Genomic DNA, 26748 nt, shown 5'->3' with positions numbered 1-26748 from the left:
GCAGGAGGGAGCACTGGATAATTTACAGAGGAACAGATGCTAAGGCGTCTCCGGAACCATCTGGCCAAGAGAGGCCTGGGCTCGGGGTGGATGTTGTCTTTAGATCTGAGTAAACGTCGGTCTCCAGCCCAGCCCATTCCCTCCACCTGAACAATGGCTTTCCCAGGAGGGCTCTGCTCCCTGAGTACCCACCTCCAGAGTTCCACCCAGCTCTCATTCTACTCCCTCCTTTGCTGAGCCTGGCTTCTGTCTTTGCTACCAGTCCTGAGAGGGCCAACTCTGGCCCTGGGGGCCTGTAACTTCCACCGATGCATTTCCCTATTCTGTAGTATTTTCAACCCCTCTTCCCCACATTATATTCCAAAATCCTTCTATCACTCATCTCCATGCCATTTATTCATTCAATAAATGTTTATTAAATACCTACTATGCCTGGCATTGTTTTAGACACTGGGGAGACAGAGATGAATGAGAAAAAGTCCTAGATCTCTGGAGTTTGCACTATAGTGGGAGATGGTCAATAAACAAATATCAGATAATGATGAGTACTGTAAAAGGAAACATTAAAGCAGGGTAAGGGTGAGTGACTGGGGATGCTGTTTTAGACAGGGTGGCCAGGGAAGGCTTCTCTAACATAGTGACATTTGAGCAGAGACTCTAATGGGAGTGAGTATCTGGGGGAAGAACATTCCAGGCACAGGGAACAGCAAACCTAAAAGCCCTGACTATGCTTAGTGCATTGGAGATGCCATGCTATTTATCCATTAAGCATTTACTGTGTGCCAGGCACCTGCTAGGGAATATGAACATACAATCAGACAGTTTTTGCCCTGAAGGAGCAGCAGCTTGGTGAGGGATGCACTATTTAAATAAATAATTATAGCATAGGATAACTACAATGAAGTTATATGCAAGTGCCTAGAGATGCCCAGCAAAAGGAGCACCAAGTCCAGTCTTGGGGCCTGAGGAAGGCTTTCTGGAGGAGGTGACATTTTGAGCTGAGGGCTGAAGGAGGCACAGGAATTGATTATAAAAGGGGAGGAGAGGGCTTGGACATTTTGAGGACTGATGGCCTGAAAATACAAGATAATTGGGAACCTGAAATCTCTGGGAGAGGTGGAAAATTAGTCTGGTGGAGGTGGAAGAGGTCATACAGACCTCCGCTTGGCAAACTGAGAAGTTGCTTTTATCCTTTGGATGACAGGGAACCAGTGCTAGCACTATTCCACTATATTTTTGTCTTTTCTTTTTTGTCTTTTCTTTCTTTCTTTTCTTCCTTTCTCTTTTTCTTTCTCTCTTTGCTTTTTCTTTTTCTTCCTTCCTTCCTTGCTTTTTTCTTTCTCTCTCTTTCTTTTAGTACCAGAATCTTTCTTCACTCTTCATTTCTTGCCTTACGCATGACACCTCCTTCCTTCTCCAGCGGCCAGGCCTCCAAATCCTGCTCTTAGGAGATCCCCATCTTTCCTCAATTACCCGGTGCCCTAATTCCCCAACCCGAAACCACGCCCCTAGCCACGCCCCCGATGACGCACGGCGCCCGGTGCGTGGGGATTCCCGCGGCCGTGGCCACTACCCGGCCTGCCCCGCGGCAAGATGGCGGCGTGAAGGCAGCGGGCAGCGGCAGAAAGTTTGTTGTGGGATTGGAGTAGTCGGCCGGGAGGCTAGAGTTGGGGGGGATCGTGGGGACACTATCGCGGAGTAGGGGCGGAGGAGGGACTAGCTCCGGGGTTAAGAAGAAATGGGATGTTGGAAGGTTGGAGGTGGGGAAAAAAAAGAGGGAGATGGGGCGGAGGGGAGGGGGCCTAGGATCCAGCGGCGGCCCTGGGGGAGGGGTCCATGGCGGGGGGAGCACAAGTAGGTTTGCAGGCCCTGGAAAAGCAGTCACAGATTGGAGGGGAATTTCTAAACCGAGAGTACAGAAGCCTGGAGCTTGTGGCCGAGGCCCGACTGTACTGGGCGGGTAGGAAAGAGGTCTTTCCCATGGAGGAGGATAGTGGGGAGGGGGGAAGAGAGACCTGGAGGATGCTGGGCAGGTTTGGTATGGAGGAAACTAGAGTCAGATGACCCTTCTGCAGACTTAGATCAGCCTTTCCAGGGTTCCTATAGCATCTGCCCCAATTTCAGCTGAAGACTCAGGGGCCCCAGGGACTGGAAGAAATCACAGTACCTGCTTGTAAAAAAGAGGTAGCGACCTGCCCGAGCTCAACCCCAGAGCGAGTAAGGTGGCCTCCAATGACAGGCTGGCATGCTCCCTGCAAGCAGGATGCATGGCCTCAGAGAGATACTGAGAAATATTTAATCTGAAAAGGGCTCTCTTCTATAGCGGTTCCCCTTTGCCTGTGGTAAGTTAGTGTTTTGTTTAGATTGCACACTGATTTTTGAGAATTGGGTGTAGCATTGAGCCTTGTGTGCCGTCACCTGTACAAGTAAACACGGTCAAGGGCCTAGAGATGAGGCTGAAAGTGCTTTTTTTTTTTTTTAAAGATTTTATTTATTTATTTGCTAGAGAGAGAGAGAGAGAGAGAGAGCATAGGTGAGAGAGAGTGAGCGAGAGCACAAGCAGGGGGAGCGGCAGGCAGAGGGAGAAGCAGGCTTCCCGCTGAGCAGGGAGCCTGATGCGGGACTCGATCCCAGGACCCTGGGATCGTGACCCGAGCTGAAGGCAGCCGCTCAACCGACTGAGCCACCCAGGCGTCCCAAGGCTGAAAGTGCTTTAACACATCCCTGTCACAAGCAGTTTCCTACATGCTCACTGTATCTTTTTCGGTCTCCCCATCACATCTTCAGTTTGGCATCCTACCTGAAGTAGAGATTTATGGGTGACAGATGGGGGCGGATCATGAGAAAAAGTTTGCCTTCTGTCACCAACTCCTGAATTCACTTTTGCAGCAGGTCTCCTTTTGAGCTATCTTTTGGTAAGAAGGGCTCATTAGTGTTTCTTTGGGGTTGTGGATTTGGTGGGTAGGTGGGGTTAGTGAAGGAGGAAAAGCAGGTTGAGGTTAGGGAGAAGAAACCCAGATCAGTTTATGGTAAGGGGTCGAGTTGACTGGTGTAAGGCCCTGGGAATATTTATTGTATCACTCTCTGTCTCTGAGATCCCTGATATTTGAGAACTGCTTTACAGTCTGGATCAGTGTGGTGCTGGAAGGAAAGGATGGTACACCTTTTCTAATAGCTTTCTTTTCTTCCTTTGTATTCTCCCCGTCAAACCACATTAAAAAAAAAAAAATCAGTTTCACTAACCAAACTAAGCATGGCTTAAGAGATAGTGGATTTGGGGTTAGAGAAAAGGAAAGGGGTTTGGAGCCACAAAGTGCAGTGCATATGGTACTCACTTCCTTTGATGCCCTGTGGTTATGCCCAAGCCAGAGTTGGGGGCAGGCTTTTTACAGAAGCTTGTTTCATGACTGGTCTCTCCTCCATGATTGGATTGTGAGGTCTAGTTTGATCTAGGACTCCTCACTAACCATCTCCTGCTCCCTGACTGCGCCCTCCCAAAAGGCTTGTTATAGACAGACCAACCCAAATCACTGTTACTAGGCCAGCTTCAATACCTTCAGGTATCAGAAAAACTGGTATTATTTAGCTGTGACTCTAGAAGGTTGGGAGCTTTCTCTTCCTGAGGGCAATTTGTGGATGCCTCCTTAGAGTTGTGATCAGCAAGGGCAGTGTGGGGAGCACACATAGGGGTTAAGAGCACTGATTCTGGAGCCAGAATTCCTAGTTCAAATTCTGGCTTTGCTATTTGTAGCTCTGTGACCTTTAGAAATTGTATAGCTCTCTTTACCTCAGCTTTCTCATCAATCAAATGGAGATGGTAAGAGTACCCATCTCATAAGGTTGTTTTGAGGGTTAAATAAATACATTGTTGTATTTAGAACAGTGACTGACACTCCATACATATTTGGTGTTACTATGCTGGTCAGATCTCAGCACTAACTTCTTCATGATTGAACCTGGTGTCTGTCTGTGGAGGCCCTGTACTGGTTTGAGCTTCTGTCTTGTTGTTAGAGAGATAGGGCACAGCTTTTGAATAGTATAGATTTTGCATGTAGTGAGAACATCTTCGTTGAACTATTTAAACTGATGTTAAAATGCTCATGATTTCCTGTTTGAAGTGAGGTTTTAGAGTTATCTTTGTAGTTGAGCTATAACAATAGTAGTGCTTATTGAGCACATTCTGTGTCTGGCACTGTTGTAAGTGCTTTAAATGTATTAACTAATTTAAATTTTTTTAAAAGATTTTATTTATTTGACAGAGAGAGACACAGCGAGAGAGGGAACACAAGCAGGGGGAGTGGGAGAGGGAGAAGCAGGCTTCCCGCTGAGCAGGGAGCCCGATGCGATGCTCAATCCCAGGACCCTGGGATCATGACCTGAGCTGAAGGCAGACGCTTAACGACTGAGCCACCCAGGTGCCCCAATTTCATCCCCTACAAGCAAATACTTCCATTGTCCCCATTTTACAGATGAGTAAATAGAGATACAGAGTGGTTAATTTGTTCAAGGTCACCCAGCTAGTAAGGGGCAGAGCTGAGATTTGAACCCAAACTATCTGGCTTCAGCAATTGAGCTTCCTTTTTTTTTGATTTGGTATGAAATTAACTCTTTATTAAATATGCCTAGTGGCAATTTGTATCTCTTGTTTGTCATGATGGTTAGATTGTAGTAAACTTTTTTGATTTATTTAAAAAATGTTTTAGGAGCTGAGCTCTTCATCACAACTCTCTCCTCAGATATAAAAACTGGTGCAGGGACTGTGGGAGGGAGCCCACTGCCCTGGTAGCCAAATCTGGACTCTCTCTTCATGATTCAGCGTGGTGACTGCCCTTTGGAAAACCTTGGACCTGGGTTGGGTGAGCAGACTGACATGAAAAGCCACCCTTAGCATACATTAAGGGGGTGTGTGTGTATTAATGTAGACATAAATAAAAGGCTCATTTCTGACTTTGATTACTGACAGGAATAGCTGAAGTAGCCATAGTGTTAAATTCATAGACAATCTGGATGTCATCTTTGTTTTATTTATTTATTTTTTTAAAGATTTTATTTATTTATTTGACAGAGAGAGACACAGCGAGAGAGGGAACACAAGCAGGGGGAGTGGGAGAGGGAGAAGCAGGCTTCCTGCCAAGCAGGGAGCCCGATGCGGGGCTTGATCCCAGGACCCCGGGATCATGACCGGAGCCCAAGGCAGACGTTCTACGACTGAGCCACCCAGGCGCCCCTCATCTTTGTTTTAAAAATAGGTAGCAGACTACACAAAAAAACCACAATAGGTGGCATTTTAAGCAGCGCTGGCCCTCCAGCTTGAGGGGAAAGTGGAAAACAGATGTGCTCCTGTGGACGCTCCTGTGGAAGCTCCTGTGGTCTATCGAGGAAGGTCCTGGCTCAGCGCTTGCCAGTCTCTTTCTCTTTAGCCAAGCCGGAGGCCCACATGCAGCCTCAGGGCAGAGGTGTGCCCATGGTTTGATTGACTGGCTTCCCTTTGCCCGGCACTTAAGAATCACTCTTCCCCTCCTTCTGAGTCACGTCCTGTCTATTTAACATGCCCTCAGGGCCCATCTTTTTCTTTAGTAAATGACTCTCTACCTTGCCATGAGAGTAGGCACGCGCCTGATGTCTGAGCAGATTTCAGGGGAATAGGGGGCTCAGTACTTAGGGCTCTTTCTGGGAAATTCCGAGCCAGCCCTCGAATGACCTTTTTCCACTTGTGGCACGTGAGATTTTGGAAGTTAGTATCTGTCAGTGTCTGTTCCCCTCCGCCATTAACTGAGGAGCCATATGTTGTCCGGATAATGTACTTTATCTCGATTTGTGCTGCAGTCAGCATGCTGAAACGTGTCATCTCCATAAAGTACACCTTTGTGTTTTGGTAGAAGTCCTTAGACTTTCTGGATTCAAGTCTCCTTTTAGCAGATGATTGAACTGCAGGCTGAGGCTGATAGATTTGGATCCGGTTCTCTGCCTTTACTGTTCTGGTTTTGTTGTTCACGAAGTCCATTTCTTCTCTTAACACCCCTTATTCAAGTGTAATCTTTGCATCTAATCCCTTCACCTTTTCCTCACCGCCATATCCTGAGTGCCAGGGACCTCTGGGTAAACCCGGCCTTCGTTTCTCACCTGGATTCAGCCTCTTTTTTTTTTTTTAAGATTTTATTTATTTATTTGACATAGAGTGAGAGAGAGAGAGAGAGAGCACAAGTGGGGGAAGGGTCAGAAGGAGAGGGAGAAGTAGACTACCCTGTTGAGCAGGGAGCCCAAAGTGGGGCTTGATCCCAGGACCTCGGGATCATGACCTGAGCCGAAGGCAGCTGCCCAACCAACCAAGCCACCCAGGCGCCCCACGGATTAGCAGCTCTGTGAACTAATTCTCTCTAGCTTCTGGGCCTTTGCACTTGCCAGCCCTGCTGTTTGGAATGTGCTGCACCCTCCACTCCTTACCTACCTTTTTGTCCTTTATTTATTTATTTTAAAGATTTTATTTTTAAGTAGTCTCTACACCCAGTGTGGGGCTCAAACTACAACCCCAAGATCAAGAGTCACATGCTCTACCGACTGAGCCAGTCAGGAGCCCCCCCCAACCTCTTTGTCCTTTGATCTCAGTTTAAATGTCTCTTAATTTGGGGTCCCCACTCCTTTCGTGCCTTTCCTCTGTGCTTCTGTGTTAACACTTAGGCTGCGTTGTGATTGTCTGTTTACTTGTCTGACTCTCCCATGACTGTAAGTGCCCAGATAACAGGGGCCATGTCTTAATCATTATTGTATTCTACCCTTTAGGATAGTGCAAGGAACTGAATAGGCACTTTATGTTGCGGTGGGGCATGTAGAACACATGAAATGTGGTGGGCTGTCTCTCCCCATTTCAGTCTGACTTCCAAGCTGCTGTGAGAATTGTCTTCCAATGAGCAGCCTCAGTTCTGGCATTTACCATGTTTTATGGTGATTTCTCTGTTTACTTGCTGGCCTCTTTCACTGAGCTGACCCTCTGTAGAGGAGAAACCCTCCCTGACCATGGGATGAGGTGGGGAGCGGATGGGGAGTTGGGAGTGGGGTGAGCGGGTGATAGAGTCAGATTTTGGAGCGAGGCTGACCTGGTTGAAATCTTGATTCTGCGACTTACCAGCTGTGTGACTCTGGACAAATTGCTTAGCTAGTAGGACTTTTGGTCTTGTCGCCTGTACAATGAAGGTGACATTATCTTTTTTGTAGGAGTATCGAGCATTAGAGATAATGAGTTCATGGTGTGTAGCAGGGCACCTGTCACATGAAGGATACTCAGTTAATATTTGCTTAGTAAATGAATGCCATTCTGGAAAACACAATAAGAAAAAGGCTTTGTTTATTCAAGCTAGAATGAGCCTTTTGATTTCTGCCAGGTAGCCAGGAGCCTTTTTGAGGTGGGAGTAAAATTGGAAGAGTCTCTTTATAATGAAGCAGTATAAAAGCTGAGACTAGGGACATCGTCAATGAGTAGCCTGTGCAAAATAGTTGATATTTCTCCCCATCTTTTGTGTTGTAATGACTCCTTTGATGGATCCCCTTTACGTGAGGTTGGCGGTGACCTTGGTGGCTATAGGTGGGGGCAGGTAAGTGGTAGATTTGTAATGTAGTTCAGGCTGTGGATGACTGGATGGGGTGTTTGAGGATTCATGTTCCCTGGTGTTTTATGGATTGGAAAAATGTTGGGTGAAGCTGATAGAACACATCTAGGCATTCAGGAAGCTGGACTTCTTGGCCCTAGTTTTCTTAGGGTTTTGATGATCTTGTGTCACAAAACGGGACTTAACTCAGATGCTCCCCAGAAATAGGGCTGGTAGCTGGGAGTTCACTGTCCCTTCTTTGTCTTTTTGTTTTTAGTGTAGTTTATGGGGGTAGTTCTTAGGGCACCAGTTCCCAACAAACACCCGAGGAGTGTGTCTCCAGAAGTCTAGACCTCTTAATTGTATAATGCCAGGTGTGCTCCAGTTTGAGTTTACAGTCCAGATGAGGAAGATAGGTTTGAGTTTTTCAGAGGGCAGCCTTCTCGTCTGGTCCTTGAACCCCTGCCCCAGCCAGCTGCCTCTCCTCTGGGCTCTCAAAGCATGTACCAAACTGTATTTGCAAGTGGCTGTTAACCTGTCTCTCCCACACTCGGGGCAAGATCTTTTAACTCGGGAAGCTTCTTAGAGGCCCTCCGTGGTAGGTGCTGAGCAATCCTGGTTACTATGTGACCCAAACCGGTCCTTCCTTCTTGAAACGAAAGCAGGTCCGACCTGCTTTGAACTCTTAGGAAGCAAGGTCCTGCGTAAACAAAAGGTGAGAGTATTAGCAATAGCAGTACTAATTATTGTCTAGAGTTGAGTTAATGTGGTTCAGTGATCTTCCAGGTGCTTGGCTTCAGCTGTTTCCCTTTTTAGCCTCCTTATGTTCTAGAACACATCCGTAAGCCAGCAGCAGAGGTTGAAGCACACACCGGTATATTTTCTTGCTAACCACCATCTTCCAACAAGTCTGACTGCTGGCATCCTCTTTGTTACTCATTAAGTTCCTGTGAGTGCCCCATAACCTGCTTGCTTTTCTGGCCGTTTTGCTCGTTGTCTGGGTGTGCTCCCTGCTCACAGCCAGGACCCAATACAACCTTGTTAATGCTTACACGAGTCAAAAGGACGAGACAAGTACCAGAAAGTGTTGTGATGGAGTTTTCCCTGGGCTCTACCCCTTGCCTCTCAGTGTGGGAGTGCATGGTGAGTGTGGCATATCTTTGCCGATGGCGTCCTGGCAGGGCTGGTTAGCTGCTTCATATGTTTAGCCGATTTGAGAGGAGATGGGGTGAGGCCAGCAGGACGGGGTTGTGCTGGGTACATTTAGGCTTCAGAGGGGCTGAGTCTCCTGCACTGGCCGTGAGTGTGAGAGTGGGACCTCTCGTTAGTTACTATCTCGTAAGTGCCAGCTGTCTGCGAGGTGACCTTTAGGAGCCGGAAAGGACACGACCCCCCATTTGTGAAGAGCTCTGCTTTCCCAGTGAACTGTGGGGGGACGTCCCTGAGGGTGGGGCTGGGAAGTCAGTCTAGACTGTGCTGGCCTCGCCTTGCGCCTCACTCAGCTAACAGCAGCACAGAACGCTGGGTTTATCATTTGGGGTACCGAACAGGCCTCTGCACCTTCCCAGGCAACCCCGCGCGGACTTCAGTCTCAGAAGCCTTGGAGGGCCTTTACATCAGGGCAGAATCGTCAGGGCTTTCCTGTGGCTCCCTAGAGGAGGCTGCTTTCCATGCTTTGCCCTGGGATTGGAAACAGAGTTCTATCCCAGTTCTGTCTGTGGTCTTGGGCAAGTCACTTGTCTTCTCTGTCCCTTCAGAATGGGAGAACTCAACCTGTTCTGTGGGCCTCACTGGGCCACCAGGATCAAAGGACATACAATGGCAGGGAAGCGCTTCCGGGATGGTAAAGCACAGTGCACACGGAGGGGTTTTGTCTGTTTGTCCAGGAATGCTGTTTTCGTCATAAGCATAATATGTGTCCTTGCATAAAATACCAGCCATATAGAAACATATGCAAAAGAAAAAGTGAAAAGACCTCCCTCCCTTTCTTCCCCCACTGCTCCTGTCTAAGCCCCTTTCCTAGAGACAGGGAACTATCCTGTCTCCTTCTAACCTTTTTTTTGTGCTTCTAGACATTCCTCATGTATCTCTTGTACTAAAACACAACTCAGTAGTAGTCCATGCTGTTCTTCAGCTTGCTTTGTTCACCTAACACTTTACCTGGGGTCAAGCAGCCCCTGTTGGAACCTCCTTCCCAGCTCAGGGGCTTCCTCTGGGGCTGGGTCCTTGGGAGGGTCGGAGAATCTTTACTAGAGGTTCTCGCCACACCAGGCCTGCTGGTTATCTCTGAGGGGCAGTTTTTTACGCTGCGATGAAGTTGTCTGGCAGGAGTGCCCTGAGTGGGAACTGGGATGGTTCTAAACATGGCGTGGACACTACCGCTTCCACCTCATAGGCGTTTCTCCCCTCTGCGCTTCTGGGCGCTGCGGCCGGGAAGGGAGTAAACTCACCTGATTTCTCAACCTCTGCTTCAGCGCACAAACAGTCCCTGGTTTCTGAAACCTTGGCTTTACCTAGGTTACTTGCTGCTCTGTGTTTTGAAAGCAAACCAGACCTGGCTGGTGTTTTTCGGTTTTATTTGGGGGCGAGGATTCTGAAGGGAGCCTGTCAATGGCCGTGAATTCTTATCAGTCTAGGGAAGAGGTCAGAGCCTGTAGGAAGAGTTGTTCTCTCTTCTCGGTGGTTATCTCCCCCTCCGGGGTCAGGCCTTGGCCTTTTGGGCTCTGGGGCTGTTGTCAGAGTACTACAGGGAGCCCCGGGAGTAGGCAGTTGGGAATGATAAACCTAGGCTTGGGAGATGGGCCAGGCCCCTGTGTGGTGCCAGGGTGGTCGCTCTTCTCCCTCCACCCTGAGTCGTCATCTCATCCACAGGGCTTTCCAGACAGAAGAGGAATCCTTCTGGTTTTTCCTTGCCAACATGCTGCCCTCCTCTATGAGCACAAGCAGTACTTGCTGCTATATTTGCTGTAGGTGTCCTCTCCTGCCACTCCAGGGGTCACATCTTGTGGGGTTTCTGGGACTCCGCCGCTGTGGCTCCATTTGTCTTGAGATCTCTAAGCCACGGGGGCTCACTTCCCCTAGGGTGGTTCTGGAGGCTTTGGGAGAGATGTTTTCTGCTGTTCCCTCTTTGGGCCCTGCTTGTTCTGAGCGGGTGGCATGGTCGCTGCTGGGTGCACGAGGAGCCTGGCTGCAGCACGGCCTTTATCCTTGCTCTCTGGGCTCCTCTGGGGCCAGCTCCCTGGGAAGTGCCATTCTCCTGGCTTGTCAGAAACTGCAAGGTGGCAGCGTGCCACCCCTTCCCGCGGCTGGCCCAGCTCTGGGCCGGGTCACACACTGCCCCATTGTATGGTGCCTTCGATGCACTTCTTGTCGCAGCCTCTGATCCCTGTGCCAGTCCTCTCCTGGCCCCTTGCCTCGGAGCCCGTGGGTGGTGGCGGGGTGGGCTCTGCTGGCACAGGCCCGGGGTGGGTGGCAGCGGCAGCGGTGGCCGGCTTTATTCTGACAGCCCCACCTTCGGAGCTGTGGTGCGGCCTGGCAGCGGTGTCCAGAGAGAAGGCAAGGCAGGGGAGCGGCCCTCTGGCAGGTGCCCCCTTCCACCATAGCTCTCTTCTCTGTGTTGACCAACCAGAGAGCCCTGTCACCTGGGGTCAGCCAGCTGGACTCACTGGTGGGCTGGGGGCGTGCTGCCCTTCCGCCTGGCATGATCTGTGGATGGGAGAAGGCCCCCGAGGGTCTAGTGGTAAGTCTGGAGGCGCTTCCCCTGTCAGAAGAGCCCAGTGTGTACCCTCAGGCATCTTGCAGCTTGGCATTCCTTCTGCTCTCTCTTTGCAGCTCCGGAGTTGGGCTGCTCTCAACCAAGCTGTCTGTTTATATGGAGTGCCTGGAGGGCGTCTGCCATGAGTCTGTCGCTAACCGTGCTAACCAGGAGAGCTGGCTGGTTGGGGAGAAGACACTAACCCTGTGAGTCTGACCTGGGCCAGCTAACCTGCCCTGGGGGTACCACTAGCAGTGCCTCTGTCACCCCCCAACCCTCCCCCAGCCAGCCTGGCTGCCTCCTCCCCTTAGCTTACCTCATGCCTCCTCTGTTCTCTTGCCCTTACGGCTGTCCCTCCATCTTCCCAGTCTCCTTGCTGTGGTGTGTGTGTGTGTGTGTGTGTGTGTGTGTGTGTGTGTGTGTGTGTGTGTGTGTGTGTGTGTGTGTGTGTGTGTGTGTGTGTGTGTGTGTGTGTGTGTGTGTGTGTGTGTGTGTACTCTGTGTATCTTCTCTGTGTGTGTATCTTCTCTGTGTGTGTGTGTGTATCTTCTCTGTGTGTGTGTGTGTATCTTCTCTGTGTGTGTGTGTGTGTGTATCTTCTGTGTGTGTGTGTGTGTATCTTCTCTGTGTGTGTGTGTGTGTGTGTGTATCTTCTCTGTGTGTGTGTGTGTGTGTGTATCTTCTCTAAGGCCCAGAGAGGGGGATTTCCTATGCACAGACGCCTGCCCATCTGCCAGCCTGCTGCTGGCCTCTGCCGACCCCAAGCTCCCCTCAGTCAGTACCGTTCTGCCTAGCTCTCCCTTAAAACGATTGGTTAGCGTTTCTGTTCAATCTGCTTTCAGCATTATGGAATTTGAGACTATCTTGCAGTGACCATGCTCTGTTTCACACCTCAGAGACAGATGGAGCCAGAGTGGGAGGGGAGTTTTCTTCTTGACTGGATAGTTGCTTCCCTTTCTCAAGTGGGGAAGATTGAATGGTGTCCCCATTATTCTCACCCCAGGATAATCATTTAGGATCAACTGCAAGGTTTTCCTTAAGGTTGGTGGTGGGGATTGAGGAAAACCGTGGTCTGGCTGTGGGAACCTCCCTGGGCAGAGAGTGAAGCTGAAAGGTAGAGTCCGGAACCAGGTACTCACTTGAGATGTAGCTCGTGGCACCCGTTGCTCTGGTAGGTGGAGTGGGTGGAGTTTGGCCCCCCACCGCCTTCCATGTGTGGAGCTTCAGGTGGACTTTAACCAAGAAGAGCTGGAAGGGCACCTCTGCCAGAGCAGGCGGGACCTAGCTTTGGACTTCACAGTGGGCCTGCGAGAGGCCTTGGCCTCAGACTGGGAGACTGGTGAACAGCCTGCCGTAGAGAAGCTCCCGCCAGACTCCCTTCTCCTTCCAGGGTTGGAAAGGAGAAGGGGACTCTGGGGGTGGCAGGAAGGCCAATTGCTCGGGGCTCCCTGGTGTTCCGCACAGGTAACTCCTTAGCTTCTCTGGCTCCAGCCTCTGGAGTCAGTGCAGTACTGGGTAGGCTGGTGGGGGGGGGGGAGAGGGGGACTTGGGATCCGAAGGCCCTCTGGGTGGGCTGTTTCCCTTGGGCCAGGAGGGAGAAGCAGGGAGCTTCCTGCTCGTATGGGGTGGGAATGTGTAAATGTGAGAGGGTGTAAGGGCTGCCTGGATGTGTGGGGACCCTGAGTTGGGAGTAGCAAGCTGGAGGGGTGCCTGGTGGCTGGGCTCTGACCTGGAAAACAAGAGGGGCCTGCAGCGGGCCACCCCTTACCTTGCCTTTCCTTAGGCGATGGCATGGGGACTACTGTCAAGTGCTGGTTGATCTTGGGGACATTTGTCCCTCCCTTTATTTAGGGGAGGTTCCTTGGATCATCATCAATAGTTGTCTTCAGTCCCTTTGTTCCTGTCAGGTGTTTGCTTGAGTGAGAGGCCAGCTGGATAGACTTGAGGTATTTGCTCAGGTGGGAGCCAGGTGAGCTCTCGAAGGTCCCTAGCACTAGTTTGGAGTCCTCAGGCTTACTCTGGGGCAGAATAATTCCCACCCACTTTTTAAAAAACCTGTCAGTCGGTACCGCTTAGAGTAGGCAGGGGGCCAGGTCAGGGCCGCAGGCAGCTTGTCCCAAGAGGGTGAGGTTGTACTTGCCCAGAGGGGTGGCAGGCATGGCTGCTGGAGGGGCAGCAGGGCTGGTCTGGGCACAGCCTGGCATCTCCCAGCCTAGTCATCGGCCCAGAGCAGAGCCTGCCCAGGGCCCCACCCCATGCTCTGCTGGCTGCTTGCCTGCCACGCGCCCAGGATTGCTGAAGGCTTTGCTCATGTACCTCAGGAACAGCTGCGTGCCGGAAACCGGGGGCTGGCAGCAAGCAGGAGGGGCACCTGGGGGGCGATGTGGGGGAGGGCTGAACCCAGCCAGCTTTGGTGGGATGGGCTCGCCATGCTGGGGGAGCGGGGCTGTATTAATGGTGGTTGGGGGGGGGGGCCCTCCTTGCAGGCAATCTCCAGAGCCTCTGCTGGGTTGCCTGGCTACAGGGCTGGCCCTTGCAGGGTGATGGTTCGTGTTTCTTGGGTCTCAGTTGGATGCAGACCCTGAATTTCAGAGCCTTGAGAGGCAGCCAGGCTTGTATGACAGGAGCGTGCCCTGCCCCCAAAGGCTCAGCTTCCTCCAGGCCTGCGGAGTTCAGGCTCTCTATCCAGGCTTACAGCCGAGGATGATTCCCACAGAGGAGGCACTAGGCCCTGTGTGACCAGACATTCATGTTTTAGCCATTGATGAGCGGCTTTAGGAAGGGCCTGTGTTTATTTTTGTTACTTATTTGTGTCGTGCTGGGTTCCACGGGGGAATTAAGGCAGCATAAAGCACAGCTGGAGTGTTCTGGAAAAGGGCCGGTTTCCTCTCATTCTTAAAGCGGTAGTGATTGCTAATTGAGTGATTTTGTTTGACTTTCTTCAGGTGAATTAGGAAGAGCTTTAATGATTTTTCTGGTAATGTGTGGCCTCTCCCTGATGGTCCCTCACTTGCTTGAATCAGTGACAGCTGTGAGAAGAAAGGCGTTATCAGTAGGTTCGGAAATGGTCTGAGCCCAGATAAACTGTTGGGGCCATAATTTCTTACAGAGTGTGGGTGATGTGGTGACCAGGGGAGGCAGCTGGGCTCCCTAGGGCAAGGCAGGGGAACCAGGGCGGGTGGAGTGAGGTTGTAGTGCAGGACTTGGGCAGCTGGAGGCCTCCAGTGGGGGCAGACTGAAGTGTGAAAAGCCACGGAGCCGCACCCATTTTGGTTTCACTCCCGTTTCCTTCCGCAGGGACGACGCTGGAGGCTCGGACCTCCCCTCCTCTCCTGAACCTTTGACTTTGTCCCGGGCAGACCCACAGAAAAGATAGCAGAAGGGAGAGGGCGCCCTGAGCTCTTGGGCTTGAACCTTCTTGCTGTCACCTCCTGTGGGTGTGTGCAGAGAGTGGGCGTGAGGATATATGCTTTGGAGAAAATCTGAATTCTGAAGGTTTCTCCTTACCCTGCTCCATCTCTAGCAGCGGTGACCCCGGACCGTGGTGGCAGCCCCGGGTCACATCCGGGCACTTATCCACAAAAGGGAGCAGGTGTGAGTCCCATCTCCTGGGTAAAGAGGGATGCTTGGCAAGTTTTTTTGTCCTTTGATTAAAGGCTACTGCGTCTGGTGCACAGCTTTCCTTATATCTGCCTCTGACTACACTCTCTGCTCAGCTGTTCAGGGGGTTCACAGTGCAGGTTTGCTGTGCGTGCTGAGTCCCATTTCTAATGAAAGTAGACTTTGTTCTCTCGAGGCAGCTAATCGTGCCCCATGGGCTGTAATCAGGGAGAAGGTATTTAATACAGGGCAGGCGGCAACAGGCGGCCTGCACTGACTGGCAGATTGCAACATGGCAATTAGGAAGCTCTCACCCCCCTCTTTGCCCCAGCAGAGCCCGGGGAGGCTCTCTGAACGGGAGTTTGAGTGAGTGAAGAATGAATGCTATGCAGAGGAGGAACGGGGAGGCGGGGCTCGGGGCGCGGGGGCCCTTGAGGAGAGCCCCTTTCCCTTTGCTTTCCCTTCGCTTTCCCTTCTCCAGGCTGCTCTGCGTGTCTCCCTCAGGCACTGCTGACCTGGGTCAGCCAGAGGTTTTCACCTAGGCCTCAGCCTTTCTCCCCACGCACAGCTGTCGTAGTGCAGACCCAGCACATGATCTGGTAGCGCCACACGCCGAGTCCTCTGCCCCCAGTTCCTTGAAGCTCAGGTAGTTTGGGGTGAGGAGTGGGAGTGGGATTCTTCTTGGTCAATTTTTAGATCTTCCAAAAGACCATTTTCTTGGAGGTGTTCTGGAGCCAGCTTAGCAGCCAGAGGCCAAGAGACCTCAAAGGCCGCTTGCTTGCTTATCGTGGCCTGTATCCCATTCTGAGTTCTCCAGCTGCTTTCCCTGGGGACTTCTTCTTCTTGACAGGGGTTTGGGAGCCCTCCTTTGGCTGAAACCACTCCAGGGCAACATGGGAATCTTTGGGTGAAAGAGATGTGGCCGGTGGAGGCCGCACCTCGTGGTTGGGTCTTGCCGGTGGGACTGCTCTGCTGTCTTGCAGCTCGCCTTTTAGCTTCTCCTGGCTGTGGGCCTGGTGTCTTCTCGCTTTGTTCTCCAGCGCCCCTGGCATGGCTCTCCCTCCAGGGTCTGTCCTGCCTTGCTGTGCTTCCAGTCAAGGACAGTGGCCTGTCAGGCCCATCGCATTCCTGTTCAGTGCTGGAATTGTCTCCCCGCTCTCGGCCCCCCTCCCGCCACCGTGGGCTGGATCTGGGGCACTTAGCACATCTCAGGAGTTGGAGCTAGGGCCCCAACATGTACTGGTATTTATGGACGTGGGGCAGGGAGTGAGAGTGAGACAGACTCTCCCTCCTGGGCTTGTGCTGGTGACACTGCAGGCTCTTTTGCAGACTGTCTCCTTAGTGGGCCTTGCCTTCTGCTTCCTTGGTTGGGAGTGGCTCCTTTCTTGTGGCTCTGATGAGTATGGAAAGAGTAGGCTCTGGCCACGCTAGATAACTGCCTGCCATTGCTGGCACCATTCATCCCAGAGCGTCGTGTTTTCAGTACTCCCCCATCTCCCTGCTAGCCACTTCCACACCGTCCCTCAGCAAGCCAGGTTATCTGGCCAGGAAAGCCCTGGGAGTATGTGGTGTGAGGCTAGGGAGTAGAGACTTGACATCAAGGTGAGGCAGGATCTGTGACAAGTAGAGCTAGGGCTGTGGGGCATGGAGTGAAGGCCCCTCTCCTTCAGGGAGGATCCCCAGGTACCTGAGCGTGTCTGTGTGCTCCCTGCATGCCCGCCTGCCATCCATTCAAGTGTCCTGGTAGCTGGAGGCCAGAGTGGGTATTAGCAAGAATAGGGCTGAGGAAAAGAGGCTGAGAATCGAGGGGGTCCGAAGCATGGCCTGCCGGGAGAAGGGGACTACGCAGCTGATGGGGGTGCAGATGGGGAAGGGAGCAGGCCCAACTCTGGAGCCCCCCCGCCCCCACCCCCGGATTTTGCAGAAGTTCTTGGCTTCCTGTATCTCTTACTCCGCGTCTCTGGCTGTCCCCTTTTCTAACTCATGTATCCCGCACTTAACATCCTCTGACTATCAGCACCCAGCTATGCAGGCTGGCTTGGAACTTTCTGGGCCTCTCCCCTAGGCCATAGGAGCTCACGCCCTGCGGCCCACAGGAGGGGTAGCCCCGGGGAACCTGCGGGGGTGACTTGTTTGCTCCCCCACCCCCCAGGAATGTGCTGTCCTTTTGGGCTCGCCCGGATTCCTGTGCAAGGAGTCAGCTCGGCACAGCACGCTGCTTGTGCCCTGTGGGGACATGTCCGCCTCACCATCAGAGGGGTGGAGGTTGGCGGCTCGTGCCTGCTGCCGTGCCCCAGCTCCCCCCAGAACCCCAACCAGAGGCCAGGCTGCCCAGACGGAGGAGGGAGGCCACTCCTGCTTGCCCGCCCTCCCTACCCCCTCACCGTTCTTCCTGCCCCAGGCTCTGTTGGAATGTGACAGGAGTTGTGGCCAGGGCATGTCCCGACAGCAGGGACACATGCTTTAGCCCGCAAGGCTTCCCTCGGCCCCCAGCTCTGTTTAGGAGGATAGCGGCGGGAAGATTGCTTATGCCCGAAGCCGCCTAAGGTTACTGCCTCCACAGGTCCCTGTGGTGGTTACTGCCCCCGTGCTGCGGCCCGGCTCATTACAGGAGGGGCAGAGCCCGGCCCGCCCAGAACCCAAGCGGGGGCCTCACAGGTCACTCAGTCTGGCCCCCTCTGTGTGGAAGAGGGACCAATGAGGGACTGAGCCGGGGCCACACGGTGTGTCAGAAGCAGCATAGCCTGGAGCCCAGTGTCTCAGCTCCCCAGGCTCGGGCCTTCTGCACCGGAGTTTCTCAGCCCGGGTGCTGTCAACATTGTGTGCTGATAATTCTTCATCGTGGGGCGCTGTCCTGTGTGTGGCAGGGTGTTCAGCAGCATCCTTGGCCTCTCCCCACTAGCTGCCACTAGCTCTCCCCTCCGTTGTGATAGCCCTTCACACGTGGCCAGGGATCTGGGAAGGGGCAGGTGAGGGAGATGGGGGACCCCAAAATCACCCTCGCTGAGATTGCTCAGTCATTGCTCTAACTGCTGCTTTTTCAGATTTTTCTCTCCTGGGCCTACCCTTCTTCGTTGCAAAGTCTGTTTAAAACCGTTATACATGGAAGTTGTCTTTGGACTCCTGGAAACATTGCTAGGAACTTTTGCCAGCAGCTTCTCAGTCTCTACTAGGCTTTTTCCTGGTGTTCTCTTCCGCAAGCCGTGTTCCGCAGATCTCTTAGTTTCCAGACTCTGCGAGGCCTGGGAGGTGAACAGGACAGGTGTGGGGTAGGATAGGGACAGGAGGTCCAGACCTATCCCAGATCAGGCATGTGGTAAGCTGAGGCCATGAGCACATACGAGACATGCCTGTGTGTCGTCTGGGCCTGTGACCACCGCTTTCGTGGAGAAAGGAGCCCCGTGCTTCTGGTCCTCTCCTGCGTCCGCTGCTTTCCCCAGATTCCCTGGGCCATGGCTTTTCTGCCTGGTTCTCCCTGGGGGGCTTCCCAGTCCTGGACTGGGTAGGCCGGCTGAGGGCCCTGACAGACCCGCGGCTGACACCTGGTTTCCACTTTCTTCCCTTCTCCGGTTTCAGGAGCTGTTGGCTAGAGGAAGTGGAGGGGCCGCAGGATGCGGAGAGCCGAGGGCTAACTGTGGGACAGCGGAACAGAGCTGCCGACAGTCACTAGACGGTATGTCCCTGGGGGGCCTGCACCCCTCGGCCCCCTTCCGGAGAGGCTGGTGGGCCAGGGGGCAGGCAGGTGGCCCCTCGTGGTGGGGGCTGGTGAAGAGAGAGTGGTGGAGGCCAGAGAGGCTTGGCCTCTAGGACTCTCAAGCTGGGAGGACCCGAGGGGCCTGGGTTGGGGGAGCATCTTCAAACCCTTAATTTCTGGTTACTGGGGGCTTATTTGTTTTTTTGCTTTCTGGGGTTTTTCTGAGCCCACACGTATGGAACGTCTCGTAAGTGCCAGGTGACTGTAGTTAGTGGCTTATGTAATCTTCACAACAGGTCTATGAAATTGGTGCTCTCCTCATCCCCAGTGTAGAGTTAAGGAAACCGATGGAGCGGGAACAGTTTTTCCCTCTGAGGCACTTTTGTAAGCCCACAGAGGTGAGCAGTGGGCCGCTCTTAGATACCTTGTCCCCCTCCTAGGCTATAGCCCACTTTTCCTGGTGCCCAAGCTGTGGGCCCTGCCTTTCCCACCCATCTGGTCGCATTGGGCCCTTGTCCCCTTCAGCACTCCCCTGACCCATGGGCACCGATACACCAGAGTCCAGGTTTCTCATGACCCCAGCAATGGCCCAGGCCTGTCTGCGTGCCCGGTGGCTCCTACCTATGTCCCTTTTACTGGCCTTTTTCCCTCAGTCCACAGGCCTCTCGCCCACATCTCTGAGCCGCCTCCTCCCTGGCTTCCCCACAGCAGGTTGAGGAGCCCTCCCCTCTCAGAATGACCAGTGCAGCGCCTGCTAGGAAACCGTACCGTAAGGCACCACCTGAGCACCGGGAGTTGCGGCTGGAGGTTCCAGGATCCCGGCTGGAGCAGGAGGTCAGAAGACTCATACTCCTACCCTGGCTGGCAGACGCACGCCCCTGAGGCTGGGTGTCTGACTGACATCTCCCACCTGAGGGGACTTCTGGGCCCCTGAGTGGGGGTGTGAGTATGGCATTGCTGATTTACGCTTGGGGGCTCCTAGCGGCAGCCCTGCTGGTGGGGGCAATGCAGGCTTATAGGACGGCTGTGAGCACATGTCCCCACGTCATGGAACCCCAGAGTCTTTATGGCTCAACGGAAGTGCTCCCAGGCGGTATTGTTCTTCCTGCAAGAGGCAGCCTACCAGACTGAGGGGTCCTCATGCGCGGGAGGCTGGGACTGTGTGGAGGAGGTGGTGCTCCGGCTTCTTCCCACCAGACCAGCTGTTCTTTGCTGTCCCCGGAAGTCCGGCCCTTTCTCCAGCTTTGCCTGGTCTGGCTAACATTTGTGAAGGACACACTCCCTGCCAGGAGCTGTGTTAGGTTCTTAGGAGGCCTTCTTTGGACCACCGTGAAACAGTCTCCAAACCGGCTGTCCTTCCTCATTCAGTTTCCTCTCAGGAGGACATGAGTGTTGCAGTCAATTCACCTGGCTGCTTCTCCCCACCCTGTTGCCGCACATAGAGCACGTTTACAGAACTCGAGAGAGCCTCCGTACCCGCTGAGCATCAGGCATACCATGGTCTGCTCTGGTCCAGGTCAGGGCAGGGATGCTGGGACTTGCCCGTTTTCAGTTCAGGGAACATTCAATAAGAAGGCCAGGTATTGTGCTAGGTGCCATCCTGTGGGCATTCCCTTGGTTTTGTAGATGAGGACACTAAGGCTGAGCAAGGTTAGTACAAGCAGAGTGTGGTAGAATGGGATCAAATCCAGGTGTCACTGGCTCTAAAGCCCATGGTCCGGGCCACCCACCTCATTTTCCGGCCTGTGATTGGCATTCTGAAGCAGTCGGCTCCATTTGGAGTGGGCCTCTTGATGTTTCCCTGCTCTGTGGCTGGCTGAGCTCTGGCTCTTGGGCTGTGACCAGCGTGGGGGCTTGGGGAGGATGGGGCAGGAGGCTCCAAGCAGCACAAGGATAAGACATGTCACTCCTCTCAGTCAGGACTAGCCCAGAGGCTCTTTCTTTCTTTCTTTCTTTTTTTTTTTTTAAAGATTTTATTTATTCATTTGAGAGAGAGAGAATGAGAGAGAGGGAGAGAGCACATGAGACGGGGGAGGGTCAGAGGGAGAAGCAGACTCCCCGCCGAGCAGGGAGCCCGATGTGGGACTCGATCCCGGGACTCCAGGATCATGACCTGAGCCGAAGGCATTCGCCTAACCAACTGAGCCACCCAGGCGCCCCCAGAGGCTCTTTTCCTTCTGAGCCCCTGGAAGGGCCTGATACTGCTCCATCTTCCTCCAGGGGCCAGGGGGGCTTTGTGAGAGCTCAGAACCCTACTGTAGCTCGCTTGGCTTCTTCACCTCTCTGGAAGATCTCTGCCATGCCTGCAGGGCTCACTAGGAGCCCAGGGAACAGCTGGGAGGCTCCCTTTATCCCTGGGAAATGTAGCATGCGTACGAGGACTCATTTGCAACTTGCTCTGGAATTACGAGAGGGGTTAGAAGTGGTGTGGGTAAGGGTGAATGTTGGAAGGGGTTCATAAACCTTCTGGTTGGCATGGGAAAGAGTGATCTAGGCTTGTCCAGGCGTTACTGGATTGCCTCCATCTAACAGGGCCCACTTCTGTGAGATTGTTTGGGCTTCAGAAATGGCCCTTTCCAGGGCTCTTTGGAGGGTGGGCAAGCAGCGTGGGCCAGTGGTCTAGGGCTGAGCCTCAAGCTTCCATTCTTTTGTGCCCAGGAACCCCTGACTGATGCGGAGAGGATGAAGTGAGTATCTGCTGCCCGAGAGCCTGCCCTGCCTTGCCTCAGCACTTCCCTCTTAGCTCCAGGCAAGGCTGTTGGTACCTCCGGGGCTTTTCATTGGATTAGGCAGAAGTAAAGGTTGGGTGGGGTATTTAGGGACTCTGGGAGGAGGCTTGATGTGGATATTCCTTCTGGAAAGAGTTTTTGTTCCATGGGCTCCAAGAGAACCTGGGACCGAGGAGGTAGGTGCTCGGAGGGGCCTGCTCTTACCAAGGAGCCCTTCCCCAGCTCCTGGTCCTCCTGTACCAGCTGCCTCCCTGCAGCCCTTTCAGTCAGCCCTGTCAGGCCTTTGGAAAGGAGGTCAGTGCTGGGCTGGGTTTCTAAGAGACTAACCGTGGAGCAGCCTGATTGTGCAGTGGGGAAACTGGAGCTGGAGGGCGTGGTGGCCGGCTGGCTTAGGCTGTAACCAGAGACAGACTGGGGAGTCTTACCCCCCACACCAGTTCTGTCTTCTCATTCTTCTTCGTGGGTGGGGGTGGATTCTACGCTCCCCGCCCCCCCCCCCCCCCCACAGCCAGACTGTGTTCTCAGGCCCAGCAGGCGTATGGAATATGCTGCCCCAGACTCGGACTCCTTCTCAGGGAGTCCCTTGCCCTGCCCCCCATTGCCTGTGCTCATGTCACACCTACTCCTTCAAGCTTCTTGAGCCCAGCCTGGGGCTCCAGGGCTGGCCCATCTTAACGCGGATGCCCCTCTGCCCTTGACCCCTCACCCCACCAGGCTCTTGCAGCAGGAGAATGAGGAGCTCCGTCGGCGCCTGGCATCAGCCACCAGGCGCACCGAGGCCCTGGAGCGTGAGCTGGAGATCGGGCAGGACTGCTTGGAGCTGGAGCTGGGCCAGAGCCGCGAGGAGCTGGACAAGTTTAAGGACAAGTTCCGCAGGTGTGAAAACGAGGGGCCAGGCGTCCGTGCACGCATATACCTCCTCTCCCCCCCCGCCCCCCCTGCCTGCCCTGTTCATAGGAGGTTAGCGGGACGAAGGCTCAGAGATCATTTCTGATTCTGATGGGGAAACCGAAGCTCTGGGAGGAGAATGACCTGCCCCACATCCCATATCAGGGAGGGGCTGAGGAGGGCCTGAAGAGCAGATCTTGACCCAGGGGTCGGCCTTGTGTTCCTCCACAGGCTTCAGAACAGCTACACAGCCTCTCAGAGGACCAACCAGGAGCTGGAGGACAAGCTGCACACGCTGGTAACCTGCCCGGGCCGGGGTGGGGGAGTTGGGGGGCGCATGGGGGCACTTTGGCTGGCACTGTGCCCACAGCATAGCAGGGGGCTGGGACTTGCCCGGGGAGTGCCACTGTGCCCTGGGGCTTGGGGAGGGGGCGGGACAGTGGCAGGCAGGGGACCGCAGTGTGTGCTGTGCGAGGCGGGACTGTCTCAGTGCTCACACTGTTTCTCTTCTCTCCCGTCTTCCCCTCACGCCGCTGCTGCCGCCGCTGCCCTCTCCTGTCAGGCCTCTCTTAGCCACAGCTGGATCTTTGCAGTTGCGTCTGAGTTTGTGTGTTTTCTTCCTTGCCCTGGCCTCCCCCTCAGCTGAGATCTGGGGTTGCTGGGGCCCCGGCCCTTTGCCTCTGCCCCCTGCTTTCCTCCTCCTTACGTGAGGCCCGCTCGGTACAGTGCCTCCCTCCTGGGGGACAGCTGCGGAGCTGGCTCTTGGCTCAGGCAGAGGTACTGGTTGATGTCACCACTGAACGCTCACGGCTTCTCGGCTGTGGTGGCAACAAGCCCAAGCCATTTGGCTGGGGGGGGTGGGGGCGCGGGGAAGGGGCGCCAGTCCCTGAACTGAAGATCAGAGGCCTGCTGCTCCCTCCTGGCTCAACTAGATAATCTCACAGGCGCCCCCAGCTGCCACCCAGCCCCACCCTTCCTCCCTCTTCCTAGCCTGAGCCTGGAAAGCGCTCCACACGTAGGCTTTGGCCCCTGGGTTTGCACACTTACTCCTTCTCAGGTCCGGCTGCCTGACCTGCCGTGTAGAGCCCCTTGATGGACAGCTCTCGTACGGCCTCTGTCCTGGGCCCCGGTGGCAGCAGGTCTTGTTCAGAAAGCCCCCACCCCGAGCCAGCCCGGAGAACAGGAGAGGTGGCTGGTCTCCTTCTGTCTGTCCATTGTCTGTCTATTCCGTCTGCCTTGGCTGCCCCAGCACCTGTGGCTTCCTGTGTCTCTGGGCTGGGAGGAGGCGAAGGGGAGGAAGGCCGGCTGGGGTGGGGGCGAGGTTCACATGAGTTTTGTGCCTCAGATCAAGAAAGCTGAGATGGATAGGAAGACGCTGGACTGGGAGATCGTGGAGCTGACCAATAAGCTGCTGGACGCCAAGAACACCATCAACAAGCTGGAGGAACTCAACGTACGTGCTCCACGGGGGCCCTCCCGCCTGCGGCTGCCTTGGCCCTGGCGCAGCCCCGCTGTCTGGAGCGCGGCTGGCCAGTGACGCCCTCCTGTATCTGCAGGAGCGGTACCGGCTGGACTGCAACCTGGCTGTGCAGCTCCTCAAGTGCAACAAGTCCCACTTCCGCAACCACAAGTTCGCCGATGTGAGCGGAACACCCTCCCCGCCGACGCAAGCCCTGCCCCCTTAGGACTTCTCTTGCTCGGGGTTTGATACCTCACTCTGTCCTGCCTCGACTCCCCCTTTCTGCTTTGCCTTTCCCTCGCCTGCATGTCTCCTCTCAAGTCAGTCAGCTCTGCCACTGGTCAGTGTTCGTGTGCCGTCGGGACCATCGCTAGGGTGGGGGCTGGCCCGGCTGGTATTTCTGGAACAGAGGCAGGGAGAGAGGCGCCCCATTTCGGGATCCCGTGCCGGCAGGTGGGGGTGGCCATCAGCTGTAAGCATATTGAGAGGGGATTAGGCCCAACTGACCGCCTTCCCCCAGGAGGCGAACTCTACATATAGAGTCCAGAGCCTCGGCCCGAGGCTGATGGGGTCTGTAGAAGGAGCAGAGGCTCTCCCGAGGCCGCTGGCCAATATGGGTCCTCAGACTTCTGTCTGGTTTGGGCAGAATCCACAGCTGAGATGGAGGGAGGGGGCGTTTGAGAGCGCATGGGCCTTGGCGCTCTGGGATCAGATGCTGGGTGCGTTCCTCAGACTCTTCAAGTCGTTTGGCCCCTGCTGAGCATCAGAGGGTCTGTGAAATGAGGCCATCCCCCCTCCCCCCCCCCCCCGGCCTGGTGTGAGGCCTGCGCGGTGCTGCTCGGGCGGGCGTGGGGGTCGTTTCTGCTCTGAGGCCGGGAGCCTTCATGTCTCTCTTCCCTTCTCCCGCTCTTTTGCCCCAGCTGCCCTGTGAGCTACAGGACATGGTCCGGAAACACCTGCACAGTGGTCAAGAAGCTGCTGGCCCGGGCCCCGCCCCTAGCCTGGCCCCGGGGGCTGTGGTACCCACGTCGGTCATTGCCCGAGTGTTAGAGAAGCCAGAGTCTCTGCTGCTCAATTCGGCGCAGTCGGGCAGTGCCGGGCGCCCCTTGGCTGAGGATGTCTTTGTGCACGTGGACATGAGTGGGGGTGGCCCAGGTGACCCAGCCAGTCCCCCGGCCCCTGGCAGCCCCCCCCCGCAACCCAATGGAGAATGCCGCTCTCTGGGCACTGCTGGGGCCTCCCCAGAGGAGGAGGTGCCCCTGCCAGCCTTCGAGAAGCTGAGCCCCTACCCCACCCCATCTCCACCATACCCGCTGTATCCTGGCCGCAAGGTAATAGAGTTCTCTGAGGATAAGGTGCGAATCCCCCGCAACAGCCCTCTGCCCAACTGCACTTACGCTACCCGCCAGGCCATTTCCTTGAGCCTGGTGGAGGAGGGCGGGGAGCGGGCCCGCCCCAGCCCAGTGCCCAGCAGCCCCGCCTCGGCCCAGGCCTCGCCCCACCACGAGCCCAGCCCCCTCCCCCCAGCACGCAGCGCCCCAGCCAGCTCTGCCAGCTCGGAGGAGGACCTGCTCGCCAGCTGGCAGCGGGCATTTGTGGACCGCACCCCGGCCCCAGCCGCTGTGACCCAGCGCACAGCCTTTGGACGCGATGCACTCCCGGACCTGCAGCGCCATTTTGCTCTGAGCCCCACTGACAGAGATGAGGTTCTGGCGCCTTCTTCCCCACCTGGTGAGAGTGGGCTCTTGCTGCCCACGGAAGCTGACTCTGGCCCTCCCAGGGAGGAGGAGGAAGAGCTGAACCTGCCCGTCAGCCCTGAGGAAGAACGCCAGAGTCTGCTGCCCAGTGATAGTGGCACAGAGGAGGGGCCTGTCACTTCCCACACTGAGGGCAGGGCCTGGGCCCTCCCCAGCTCCAGCCGCCCCCAGCGCAGCCCCAAGAGGATGGGGGTACACCACCTGCACCGCAAGGATAGCCTGACCCAGGCCCAGGAGCAGGGCAACCTGCTCAACTAGGGCCTCCGCCTGCCTTCCTGCCACCGCTGCGCTGGGACCGGCCCCCCTGGAGCCCTCCTCTCTCAGGCCAGCTCGGCTCTGCTCCTTGTGCGGGGCGGGGGGCGGGGGCAGGGCCGGCCACACCGGGCCTTGTAGCTGCGTTGACTATGACTGGCACCAGCTTGCCTCGTAGCTTTTCCCTTTTTTTCTTGGAATATGTGCTCCCCAAAGGTAACATGCAGCTGGGGCTCAAGACCCTTCTTCCGGGCACTGAGGGGTCTGTTACATCAGGTGTTCATCCTCCATCTCCCTTTCATACCCACAAATTGTTTTCTTGTTTGTTTTCTGGGGGTGGGAGGGCGGTGTCTTTGGGATTATTAACCTCTAATTTCTGTTTTCTGCCTGCTTTCCTCCTCTCAAGTCCTCTGCACGAGCTGTTGCCTTCAAGGGGCCCTTGGGGGATGAGAGAGGGGACTCACTCAGGGCTCGCCTCCGCTGTGTCCATCCTCCCTCTGGAAGGGAGGAGAGGGAGGGATTCAGGGGCCTCAAGCTGGGCTCTAGGTGAGGCCTGGCCCCCTCCCAACCTTGGCTCTAGACTGTTACTCCCAGCTTTGGGAAGTTTTCACATCGATGACTATTTTAAAATTAAAATTATTTTACTGATACGGCCTCATTTGTTACTGATTTTCCTTGTGCCATTCTCCTCCCCATTCTTGAGCATTCCCAGTCCTAGCCAAGTTCTGCTCTTCCCTGATGAGTCCTCCCTGCCACGCTCTGCCTGGGGTGTATGTGGCCGTAGTGGGAGAAGGTGTACCTCAAGTAACCTCGGCAGGGCCCCTGAGTCTCTCCTCGAGGTGGGGTCCAGTCCAACCTCTGGAGGTGAGCTCTTTACCTTAGTTATGATCCTTCTCGGGGCCTATATAAGGTGTCACCCCAGAATCCCAGGTCCTACAAGTCAGACCTGAGCCAGACCTGTTTGACATTTGGGGCCCGGTGGATGCTGCCTGGAGCTTGAGCTGTGGAGCGGCACTGCCCCCTAGCGTCTAA

General features: G+C 54.9%; 1 protein-coding gene across 15 annotated transcripts; it reads left to right on the top strand.

The window, feature by feature from the left end:
* Positions 1-1565: 1565 nt before the first annotated feature.
* TJAP1 (tight junction associated protein 1) lies at positions 1566-26366 on the top strand. Of its 15 annotated transcripts, XM_027601009.2 has the most exons (14): positions 1606-1627; positions 2788-2915; positions 10455-10549; positions 11212-11322; positions 11415-11543; positions 18514-18610; positions 19340-19465; positions 21290-21318; positions 22075-22236; positions 22480-22546; positions 22811-22840; positions 23594-23701; positions 23805-23888; positions 24628-26366. In XM_027601009.2, exons 7-14 carry the CDS (start codon positions 19367-19369, stop codon positions 25720-25722), a joined length of 1674 nt encoding a protein of 557 aa, XP_027456810.1. In that variant the 5' UTR covers positions 1606-1627; positions 2788-2915; positions 10455-10549; positions 11212-11322; positions 11415-11543; positions 18514-18610; positions 19340-19366; the 3' UTR covers positions 25723-26366. The 15 variants fall into 15 exon arrangements, with proteins under 15 accessions (XP_027456813.1, XP_027456819.1, XP_027456821.1 ...); XM_027601007.2 differs by lacking the exon at positions 2788-2915 and having other exon boundaries at positions 1599-1627; XM_027601016.2 differs by lacking the exons at positions 2788-2915; positions 11212-11322 and having other exon boundaries at positions 1583-1627; positions 19343-19465.
* The last annotated feature ends 382 nt before the right edge of the window (positions 26367-26748 follow it).

Source organism: Zalophus californianus, chromosome 7 (genome assembly GCF_009762305.2).
Source record: "Zalophus californianus isolate mZalCal1 chromosome 7, mZalCal1.pri.v2, whole genome shotgun sequence".
Lineage (NCBI taxonomy): Eukaryota > Metazoa > Chordata > Mammalia > Carnivora > Otariidae > Zalophus > Zalophus californianus.
This window is presented reverse-complemented; position numbering and strand designations above follow the sequence as displayed.

Coding starts and splice junctions, on each gene's coding strand:
- TJAP1 (XM_027601012.2), top strand. CDS start 19,367: ATGACCAGTGCAGCGCCTGCTAGGAAACCGTACCGTAAGGCACCACCT. Junction 22,547..22,810: donor AGGACAAGCTGCACACGCTG/GTAACCTGCCCG, acceptor CTCTCCTGTCAG/GCCTCTCTTAGCCACAGCTG. Junction 23,889..24,627: donor GCAACCACAAGTTCGCCGAT/GTGAGCGGAACA, acceptor CTTTTGCCCCAG/CTGCCCTGTGAGCTACAGGA.